The 12,675-nt window shown below is 29.0% G+C and overlaps 1 protein-coding gene across 1 annotated transcript; it reads right to left on the minus strand.

Moving 5' to 3' along the window:
* Positions 1-9,251: 9,251 nt before the first annotated feature.
* LOC140984923 (bZIP transcription factor 44-like) lies at positions 9,252-10,496 on the minus strand. Its single transcript, XM_073452619.1, has one exon. The coding sequence runs from the start codon at positions 10,072-10,074 to the stop codon at positions 9,526-9,528; it is 549 nt and encodes a 182-aa protein (XP_073308720.1). The 5' UTR covers positions 10,075-10,496; the 3' UTR covers positions 9,252-9,525.
* Between the last annotated feature and the right edge of the window lie 2,179 nt (positions 10,497-12,675).

Here is a 12,675-nt window from a genome sequence, read left to right on the forward strand (position 1 = left end):
ATGATGTGAATGATATGACATTGATTTGTGGGAAAAAAAACCCCAATATTAATTAGTACTGCATGTTTGTGTCTCTGTTATTTTAATTTTTTATATTTATATTATCAAATTTCGATTTTGGTATGTTGTATTTGTTTTTTTATAATTCTAGTTTTTTTTTAAACATGACGCTAATGCGACACATATGCGGCGCACATATGTGACTTCAACGTGAAGCTACTGTGTGCAGCATCACTTCAACACTTCCGATAAGAAAATAAAATATTCAAATATTGAAATATACGTGATTAAGATTAAAATTTGATAACGTAGATGACCAAAATCATGAAAAACAAACATATAGGACCAAACTACAATTTTCTCTTAAATTATTACGCACCCTCGTTTTGTCCAAGATTTGGCTCAAATTCTATAAACAATTACAATCATACATCATTATGTTATCTATGAATATTAATTTATAATTCTTATATTATATATCAATCATCATCTCATCTCACGAACCAACAATGTCTTATAGTAGATATAATAGTCATAATTGATTCAATCTTTTTATGTATAGTCAAGCACGAATTCCACATATTTGGATCGACATAAAAAGTTTTGTGAGTAGTCAAATTTTTGAGACAAATATCTTATTTAATCTCTTTTTAAAAAAATATGATTTTTTTATAACAAAAATAATATTTATTAATATAAATACGAACATAATTGAATTATATGATTATTAACCAACTATTTGTACGAGATATCATAGCCAGACGTATTTATGTACGGATATTATGAGATTTCCTATTCTCGACATATTGGTCCGGAGACCTAGAAAATATGATATTATATATGCATATAATAAAAGTGTAATTTCATTCACCATCCTTAATTTATATACAATTTATATGCAATATTACATTGGATGCAATGTCAATTGGTCATAAATAAAATATGATGCAATTCCCACCCCACTTATAATCAATATCATATAATTTTAAATGCAATCTGTATAATGAAAATATAATTTAATACTTTGGTTATTCATATAAAAACTTGTGATTTCATCTCTTTTAATTTCAGTCCATGTATCTTACAAGAGTAGGTGAGACGGTCTCACGAATTTTTATCTGTAAGACGGGTCAACTTTATCAATATTCACAATAATAAGTAATAATATTAGCATAAAAAGTAATACTTTTTCATGGATGATCCAAATAAGATATTCGACCCACAAAATTGAACTGTGAGACCGTCTCACAAGAGTTTTGTGATCTTACAAATATACTCCATATTTATATATATATAAATATATTACTACACATTCTCGAATATCTTCATACACGATTATCCATTTATTTAATAGTAGGTTTCTTGTGAGACAGATTCGTGAGACGGGTCATTTATGTCCATGTGTACAATAAAAAATAATATTTTTGACATAAAAAATAATATTTTTTAATGGATGACCCAAATAAAATATATGTATCACAAAATTGACATGTGAGACTGTCTACAAAAGTTTTGAATTTATTTAATTGGGTAAATAATCTCCTTCATTCCCTCCTCTATTCCGGTTGGATATCGGATTCTCCGCCAGGGTCGGATTACTTATGAAAATTTTCATCTTTACTTATGAAAATTTTCATCTTTACTTATTAATTATCTCCATACATCTCTTTATTTTCTCCTCAGTTGGTCTCGAACTTTTCCCTATTTTGTCTCAAATCTTATTTGTGTTTTTCTTATAGTTTTTTTTNCAACAGTAATTTGTGGGTATAAAAAATGAGTTGGTCTCATGTGAGACCGTCTCGCGGATCATAATCTGTGAGACGGGTCAACCCTATCCATACTCTCAGTATAAAAAGTAATACTCTCAGTATAAAAAGTAATACTCTCAGTATAAAAAGTAATATTTTTTCATGGATGACCCAAATAAGAGATCCGTCTCACAAATGCGACCCGTGAGACCGTCTCACACAAGTTTTTGCCATAAAAAATTTTGCCGATTATAAAGCATGAGTGCGCTCTAAATTTTAGTATCAAAACGTAACAAATTAACTAACAAATATTAAAAGTAGGATAAATAATATTTTTGGAAACATATTTATTATACCGTAAGTGATTACTAGGGTTTTTTTTAAAAATAATTTAATTTTAAAAAAAAAATTCAAAAATAATGTAAAAAAAACATTTTCAAAACTACTGCAATCCGCGCTTACGGAGCGCGGACGCTGCTCACGTGTAGCAGCGTCCGCACTTCGTAAGCACGGACTCTGGTCCACGTACATGACGGAATATTTTAGCGACGGAATATAATACAAACCGTCGCGAACCGTCGCGAATTCGAAATACCTACCGCATAATTGTATCAACAACGTGCACATGTACGCCGCGGATAATCTTGAACTTTCAACGGCTTGCAACTTTGCATCGTGCAATATACGCTGCGAAAAGCCATTTTTGTTGTAGTGAAAACAGAGAAAAAAACAAACAAGAAATTCATCAAGACTGGGATATCTCAATTGAATGTTGTTCATTTTCCTCAACATCATTATGCGGTAGAATGTCATGTACAAGATGCTGCGGACCAACATTAAGCAAATTTGTAAAACTGTGTATGTTCGACCAAGACGGAGTTTTAAAATCCTGCTGACCAAACAAACCAAAGTCAGTCATCCCTGTATCACTGAAAAAACTAGGTTGAATAGTAGAGGTTCCTGAAAAAACTTATTTTTTGATGAAATTATTGTCTGTTTTTTCCTCTATCTTCACTACAACAAAAATAACTTTTCGCAGCGCGCAAATTCTCTTTTCGCATCGTATATTGCACGCTGCAAAGTTGCAAGCCGTTGAAAGTTCAAGTTTATCAACGGCGTACATGTGCACGCTGTTGATACGATTATGCGTTGTGTGTGAAAAGTAGGTATTTCAGCATTTAGCACGGTTGTTTAACAGTCGCTAATTGTAAACTGTCGCTGATTCATTTTAGCGACGGTCGACGGCTTTTATATATATTCCGTCGCTAAAATATTTCGTCGCTTACGTGGATCAGCGTCGTGCTTACGTGGAGCAGCGTTCGCGCTCCGTAAGCGCGGATTGCAATAGTTTTGAAAATATTTTTTTTTTACATTATTTTTGAAATTTTTTTTAAAATTAAATTATTTTAAAAAAAAACCCTTACGATAATGATCCTTCATTTATTGAACAAAAAGAATATAAATCTAAAATATTTACAAATTATTTATTATTATTATTTTTTTTAGATACTTGGAAAGAAAAGTTTTACATAAATCACAAACTCGTGATCTTGTCTCAAATTAAAACTCCAGATATCATCAACAGATTTGTGACGTAATTAATATACACATATCATCGATTCATCTTTTGCAAATACTTTTTCTTTCTTTTTTACCCCATATTTAATTACCTAAACCGAGTTTATTCGTTAGAAAAAAAGGTTCTTTAAGCACTTATCTCTTGATTAAGGTTGCATTTAGTATGACGAATATTCAACTCACGCTCAGACTCTCAGTCTGCACACCAAATATTGCAATATTAACCACGTTACATAATTATATTTGTCTTCTATTTCTTATAACTCATATTATACGTCTATATCTTACGATTATCACATGTCAATTACGTACTTAATTTACAAAACTCAAATCTGAAACTTTATTTAAAGAGCAGAATTGAATTCTCAGAGGAACATGCATCCGTTTGAAATTGGTAAAAGCAACAAAAGTTGCTATTCTTGGGCCATATTGAATCAAAAAGTTGGTTGGACAATAAAATTCATTCAAAAGCTAAACAATCAGCCCAATTTGGTTGAAGCCCATTTAGAGAATAAAGCTGCTACATAATTGTGGAACACTACAAAGGTTCGTGCTACAAAAAATGTTAACTAGTTAGATGAACCTTATTACATTTGGTAATCTAACATATCATGAATATATGCATATAGCATATGTAGAATTCACTTTAACTTTTAGTGGAAATCGAAAATTTCGTCCTTCATGTTTTACTCTTTATGATTTTGGTCATTTATGTTATCGAATTTTAGTTTTTGTTTTGTTTTTTTTTTTTTGGAATTTTAGTCATGGTGTTGACGTGAAGCTGATGTGTTCAATGTCACGTAAGCCCTTTCACATAAAACGGACTGAAATTGCAAATTAATGACCAAAATTGTCAAAAAAAAAAAATTATGATAATTTAGTGTACCAAAATTGTAAAACTTCATATATGGATGGCAGAAAAAGCAATTTTCCCTGAATCTTATAACTAATTATAAGATTGATTTTTTTTTCTCCCTCTCATTTAAATATCAAATATTTTTCGATATTTTATTATTCCTTGTTTTTGTAGCCCGCAAAACCCTAGTTCAATTATAGGAGAGAATCTTACCACTAAAATTCCTATGCTACGATCAAGTACGATGTATCATAAACACGTTGAAACAAATTATTATGATCACAAACTCTAACACCACCTGTATATCATGTTCAAGTCGAATGCATGAACCATGTATAACTCTTTTATTATGCATAAATCCCACGACGTTGTCTTTATAAACGATCGAGTGAAAATGTTAATTGAGTTTACATTATTCGCGTGACTCTAGATTTTTCATCATGTTTGATGAATTTAAATACTTGGTTTTAATTTTTTTTTTATTTTTACATCAACTTTGTTAAGATTGAGATTTTGACTTAACTCAACCACAAAGCTAGCTCAAAAGAAGATGATTGTTCAAGTCTATATAAGCAACTCCCACGAATTTTATTCAACCGATGTGAGACGACTAACACATCTTTTTCACGTCTAGGATTGAACATCTAGAACGTGAAGTATACAAGACAACGGGTGATCCAACTATGAGCACTCCAACACATAAAGGTGGAACTTGGGCTCTGATATCATGTTAAAATTGAGACTTTGATATAACTCAACCTCAAAAACTAGTTCAAGAGGAAAAAATTATCCGAGTCCTTATATAAAATTCTTTAAAATTTTATTCAATCGATATTCGCCCACATGGTATTATGTACGTAATGTCGTTAATTAAGAATGCCTGCGCTGACTTTCTCTTTTAATTATTAAGATATCATCATGAAAAAGGAACTATATTCCCCTCTTTACTCTCTCTCTATATATATATACTCTGATATAAAAAAAAAAGACTAAAATCGATTTTAAAACATAGAAATTAATAGACTGACACCATAAATTTACTAAAACACAACGAAAAATATAATTTTCACATTCAAATTCTAATAAAATAAAAAGTGAATAAAGGTTGAAAGTGTTTTAAAGAGTGTAGATACACTTTTTTGATATGCCAATGAGCATATTGCGTATCGATATTGGCTTGTTTTGTTTTAGTAATGAGATATCCCATGAGCTTGGGAATTATTTATCATGCTTAATAAATTAAGATGTTGGGCATAAATTTCATTAATAATCTACACTATGATGATGATGATGATGATGTAGATTATTAATGAAATTTATACTATATAATAATAATAATAATAATATAGATTATTAATGAAATTTATACACTATTTTATGTATATTAATAATAATCATACTTTAGATTATTAATGAAATTTATAACTGTTAAAAGTAAAAATTTACGGTAAAAAGTAAAAATCTCAAACTCACAAAATATATTAAACTACACACTTTATAAAATTTTGTCTACTCAATTTTGTTTTCTTCATAAATTGAGAGACATATTTATAGAATTTCTCTGGAAATAATCCAAAAATAAATACAACATTACACACATCATCACACACTAATTTTCAATATTTACAACTCTTATCCTTACACACATATTATAATCAAAATGTTCAATTATCGAGTTATCATAGTAAATTCAACATTTAAAGTTGTTTACGATGCACGATATATTAATAAAATATCAAATTAATTAAAAAAATTGTACAAGCATGCGACGCTTGCAAAGAGACGCTGGTATATTATTAAACTCGAGCATCTCATACTAATTAACTTTAGTATATCAACGTGACACCAATATTTCTTTACAGTTTTACTTTCATAATATTTGTTAGGTAACTTTGATGATGTGAGTTTATTAGCAATTTTCATATACTTCTTTATCTTTTTTCTAGATTTTTTCTCAAACTTATCTCTAATTTATCTAAGAGCTAAAATTATCTCGATAAATATTATCTAATCATTAATTTATAAAAATCATATCCTAATAAAATAATACATGTTTTTACAATAACATTTAGATTGGTTTGCATCGAATAATTTAAATTAAAAAAAATATGAACCACGAAAATATTTAATAATTGACTGGTTCTTGTAATTATATTGTAGGCCATCAAATGTACGACAAAATGGGCAAGGATCCACTTTCGTATTCCCCACTTTTAACCAACTAAACTTTTTTCCCAATCGCTATTGTGGTTTCTATTTTTGGTTGTGTAATTGCTTTCGTATTGGATCCTCCGCATGCCATCTTTATTATTATTATTTATTTGATTTGTTAATTTTGAGAAATTCAATATTTACTCAACATAAATTATTAAATACACTATTAGACGATCTCACGGATCTTTATTCGTGAGACGAGTCAATCATGTTTATATTTATAATTAAAAAAATTATTTATTATATAAAAAAAATATTTTTGACATAATAAATAATTTTTTTAATAGACGATCTTACGTAATTGACTTTTAAGATAGTATGATAGAAAACTTTAGTTTGAGGACATTAGATTGTGACACAACTTGACATTATTTGTCTTTCTTTATAGTGGTTGCTTTCTAATTAGCTAAAGAGAAAATATACAAAAGGAAAAATGGGGAGTGATTTTGTTTCCTCGAACATCTTTTCACATTTTTGTTCTCTTTTTTTTTTTTACTTGAAACATTTTTGTTGTTGGAATCTAAAAGACTTGCATTAGCCATCTTTCTCTTAGGACATCAACTTGCAACTCGTTTCCTTTTTAATGAAACTCGGGTTCATATTTTATGTTTTTTTTCCCAATTCTATGTTTTTCAATATCATAAATTTTACTTTTTTGGATCAATCCTTTTATCCTTTCTTCTGTGTTCCATCGTTAATAACAAACGATGGGGTTCCTTAATCATGATAAATTCTAATCTTTTCTTCTCAAAACTCTTAAATTTGTCCAAAATCAAGTCTTATGAAAGTATTTCTATACATATGTTATCGCGATAATATCTCATTTGAAAACCAAAAAAAATACCAATGAGTCTCACGTGTTTGTTTGGACATGAGATAGTTCTCGCCACCATTTTATACAAAAAATACGGGGGGAAGGGTAGGGTGGGGTGGGGTGGGGGAAGTGGGGAGTTTTTCTCCAAGTGTAGTATAGTACAGTATAGTATAACCGAGATATTTTCGAAAGTTGGTGTAATACTTTTTGTCATTAATTTGAAGCTCATTTTTTGTCAATTTTAGAAATTGATGTGATTAACTTTGTATTTATCATATAAAGTTACGGTGAAAGTGGATTAAAAAAAAACGATTTTGAAGGTTTCTGAAATTCGATTAAATTTATTCAACATGTAATATTGATAAGGACTTAAAATTTTTTTCACAACCAAAAAAAAAAATATATTTAAGTGTAGAAAGTGCACACCTTTGTTTGCCAACTTGTTTGGTTCTTGTCAAAGTTTGCATCATCTATGTGTTTTACTGCGTCAAATGACATGACAAGTATCATCTTTCTTTGCTTTTGTTGCTACCAATTGATTACATTAAGCCCCACACGAAATTTAAGGAATTTTGTTACGAGGTTACGTGATAAAATTTTGGTGTCAAGATTTTTCTCTTTCAATTNCACTTATGTGAGCACCGATGAGGTGTCACTCACCTATTGGATGTGCTATAAGTTTATAACAAACAAGGACAATTATTGCACCCCAACAATCTTCCTCTCAATAATTGCATTCATTGTAATAAATGAGAATCGAATCAGTGACATTTACTCTGATATCAATTATATATAAGACCGAGCGTCTGTCGATTGATCAAATGTTATAATTGATGCTAATGATCAACTCACATCTTTTAAATCATACAACAGCTCAAATTTGAGATATTAATATAAGATAAATTATCAAGTATCAACCATCGGCTTAGAATATCTCCAGACTTACTCCTCAAATGGAATTTACAAAAATGATAGATATTTTTTTAATCTAATTTTATGGATCTTTTCTAATATTAATTGTCAAATTATCTTACAAAAATTTCTTTCCTGTTCTCGGACAAAAGAAGTTTGTGTCACCCATCGTAAGATCGTTACGAAAATTTGATTGGATTAGAATAATAAATGAGAGGTTTATTAGATAACTAAAGTTACCTTTTTTGCTACGTAGTTGATTTGAGTAAATAACTTTTGTTCCTTTATATTTGGCCTCCAAAATTGCAGCAACACTTTAAATGATTTTTTTTAAAAAAAAATTGCTATGTAAAATTAATAATATGTTAGTCTCTTTATTTTTAAAAATCAAGTATAAAACATTTTATCAAATAGGATAAATGTGCCTAATTTTTATAACATATGACTGAAATACATTTGATCTTAAAAAAAATGAAGGATATATTTGCTTATTAATATTTTTTAAGATGTTTTATGTATTTTAAACATTTCACAAAGAGTTGATGCAACTAAACCAAAATTAATTTTTCCAATTGTATTTGTGTAAGAGGATTTGATTTGAACTAACAAGTGGATTTGAAACAACTAATTTCATATCATTATATGATTATAGATTCAAATACATTTTTAAATTGTGAGATAAAATCCAATCCATTGGTCTATAAACTACTTTGTTGTGCGTAATAATTATATCTGCTTGGTAGAATAATTGAAACGTGATACTTAAGATGTTGTACGATTTAAAATATTTGAATTTTATTGTTATTGTCAGCTATAGTTTTTGATAAAACGACAATAGTTCGGTCCTACTACTAGTATCAGAGCCAAAATCACAGGTTCGATTCACATTATTGCAAGAAGTGCGATTATTAGGAAGGAGATATTGGGTGCAATACATGTCCATGCGGGGATAAAACAATCGAAACGTGGTGGTTGAGTTGTTGAACGATTTAAAAGATTTGAATTGCACTGTTACCACTAATTATAACTTTTGGTAAAATGACAAAAATTCGGACCTATATACTTAAACAAATTGATTATATTTATTTTGACGATATGAAAATCATGTTTAAAAATCCATCAATCTAAACATAATCTAGATAATTATGAACTATCATAACAGAAAATCACTTTGAGAGCATAATACAATTACAAAAGTTCTTGATCTTTGGTTATTCACTATAAAGCCCACTCTCAAGAACCTTAATACCACATTAATAACAATAATTACTATCATTAATATTTCATATTTTTCCTAGTAATATAGTTCTTAACCATTAATTTTTCAACTAAGCTGTCTCCCGTGGAAATAATNATTATTATAAATAACATAAAATAAAATAAAAGATAATTGGATATCAGAATCAATACTCTTCCAGAATTATCTGGTGGCTCATATTATTAATCCCAAAGTAATCCCAAGCCGATTCAGCCATGACACAGGCAGGCTCCTCCTCAGTCGCGGCGGCGCAGAAGCCACCACAGACGCTCACGAAGCTGGCGATCTCGTTCAGGGACTGGAGCCGGTGGCTCAGTTCGGCGGCTTGAGCTCTGATAACAGCATTCTCGGCTTCAACATTCATGTAATGCTGCGTGGTGACATTGAGGCGGGTGAGGATCTGGCGATTCTCTTTCCTGAGCTCAGACACTTGAGCCATCAATTCGTCGAGGCGCTTCTGCTTCCTGAGCCGGCTCCGACGAGCCGACTCGCGGTTCGAGATCATGCGTTTTCTTCTCCGTTGGTCCAATAGTAGCAGCTGCAGATTTTCTTCGGAGCCTGAATTCTGAAAACCAGATGAAATTGAAGAGATCCCACTTGACGAGTCCATTAAACTACCAAGATCCGAGCTCAAATTGCCGAAAGTGTTCGATTCAGCAGGACCCAGATGATAACTTGTATCTATTTTAGCCATATCTGTTCTTGATTCGATAATTTTATACCACTAATGATATAATATAATGTAATAATCGTTTACTTCAGAAAACTAAATCATGAAATGCAATAAAACCAGTAGAGGAAGACGACAGAGAAGGATTGAACTAGATGTGCCCTGCGCCTGTACGATGAATTGATCATAAAATCCTCCGAGAGGAAGAGTTCAGTCAGAATCGCAGACATGAATATGAAGAATTAGGGTAAATGAATTGAGCATTAAGATCGAGTTGAAATTAAATCCCCAAACACAGCATCAAATCGATTCAAAAGTGACAGAATTTAATTATACAGTGAAATCAAGAAAGATTTCCGCAGAGTTTGGAGTAATGGGGCAGAAGGAACAACAATATTAATTATAATAGCAGAAAATTAGAGCACTGTAGGAAGAAGAAGATGAAGGAGGGGTTTTTATAGAGCAGAAGTCAGGCGCTCCTCCGTCATTTCGTAAAGGAATTATTAAAATTAAAAGTAATATTAATAGGTTGGAGTTTAACTTTTCATAATACATTACAATATACTTTAAATGAAAAATAATATTTTTTTATAATATTTCAAATATCATGAAAACTTTTTGTAAGCATCGGTTAATTTTGTTAGATGAATTTTTAATCTATTATAACTCATGAAAAAATATTATTTTATGTAAAATATTTCTTTTCATATTATATATAATTCGGATCGAACCGTCTTACTGATATAAACTTATGAGACTGTTTCACTATAAAAATTTCTTATTTAAAAACTCGACAAAAATATCTTTTATTTATCTTTTAAAAAATTTAACTATGAGAGTTTCGACCAAATTTTTTTTAAAACAACTTATAAACTTTATATATAAGTTGTTTTAGAAGATAATAAATTGTATGATATTGTTTTAAAAATCACAAAAAACTTAACGAGTTAATTTTGTGAGACGGATCTCTAACTGAATCATGAAAAACATTATTTTTTATATCAAATATAATATTTTTCACTGTAAAAATATCATTTTTTTATTAGTAATATTACGAAGAAATATTGTGTAATATTTGATAATTTCAATGAAAAAAATATTATTTTTTATATCAAAAATATTAATTTTCACTGCAGGTACGAACTAGGTCTATACCGTCTTAAGGATATAGATATGTGAGATATTTGCACACAAGACTCACTCTTTAAAAATAAGCTTTTTTCAACCAACTAAAAGATTTTGATGAATTAGGTATTATAATTTCTTTTATTTTCATAATTACCAAAATTAATATCATTTAAAAAAAAATGCAAATAGTAATTATCATCATATTTTTTTTTTTTATATTTGAAACATCATAAAAAATTCAAGAATGTCATGTGTGTTTTAGACCTTAAACTAAAATTTGACAAGCCACAAAAATTACATCGATTAGTCGACCAAATTCCATAATCGTTTTTAAAAAATAAAAATAAAATTGGACAAAATATCTATGCATAAAATTGAACTCGAGGGGATTTCAAGATCCAATCTTGTTCCACAGGTGAGGATTCTTCCCCTCTGCTGAAACAGCAAATATAGAAGTCGAGATCTCTGGTAAGTAGGAAAAAAAGGAAGCGGAGGAAAATTTGGATAATTTGCTGTGAGGATAAGCACAGTGTGTGTGGTGCAACCCATTTTTTAATAGGTTTTTTGTGAGATGATTCGTGAGACGAGTTAATACTGCCTATATTTACAATAAAAATTAATAATTTGGGCATAAAAGTAATATTTTTCATAGGTGATCAAAATAGAAGATCTATCATACAAAATTGATGTATGAGACTGTCTCACAAGAGTTTCTGTGTGCATTTTTTATACATGATCATCAATTGATGATCACAATTCTTTCGACAACTTTTCAAATTTTACTGATAATATGAAAGGTCCGCAAAATCATCAATGATCTTGTATAAAAAATATTGTATAAAAATGCACAACAGCACATGTTGTCTATATTCCACATGAGAGCATATAAATCCAAAAAAATAAGGTTTTTTATTATTATTATTATTATTATTATTATTATTATTACATAATATCATATGTATTTGAGATGTTATAGAATTAGCAGGGTTATTTTTGGTACTTAAATGATATTAGAATAAGATCTTTTAAAATTCCAAATATAATAAAAAATTGAATGTTTCTTTGTAATTTTTGTCATTATATTCACAAAATGAAATTCTATTTAGATAAAAAAAAAATGATGCAAATTTTCTTAACGGAAGTTTATTTGTTGTTTGACAAAAAAAATACATATGATATCATACGAAAATAAATCACATTATCTTTAAAATAAATCAGTTACACTATTATAAATTCATAATTTTCCAATTTAATTCTATTTTAGGATGAATGCAAATAAATCAAAATATAAATAAATTCATGAAACATAATGTTTAAACAATAATCATATTTATCGATAACGACACATCAATTAGATAAAGTTTTATAACATTAGATCATTTAAAATAAAATGAATGTGGTAATTAATTTTAGGAAGAATATTAATGTTTATCTATTTTTCATCATATAAGATACGGTGGGAAAAATATTAAATGTGTTTTTAAGAGGAAAAAAAAA

The sequence above is a fragment of the Primulina huaijiensis genome, chromosome 9, assembly GCF_012295235.1.
Source record: "Primulina huaijiensis isolate GDHJ02 chromosome 9, ASM1229523v2, whole genome shotgun sequence".
NCBI lineage: Eukaryota > Viridiplantae > Streptophyta > Magnoliopsida > Lamiales > Gesneriaceae > Primulina > Primulina huaijiensis.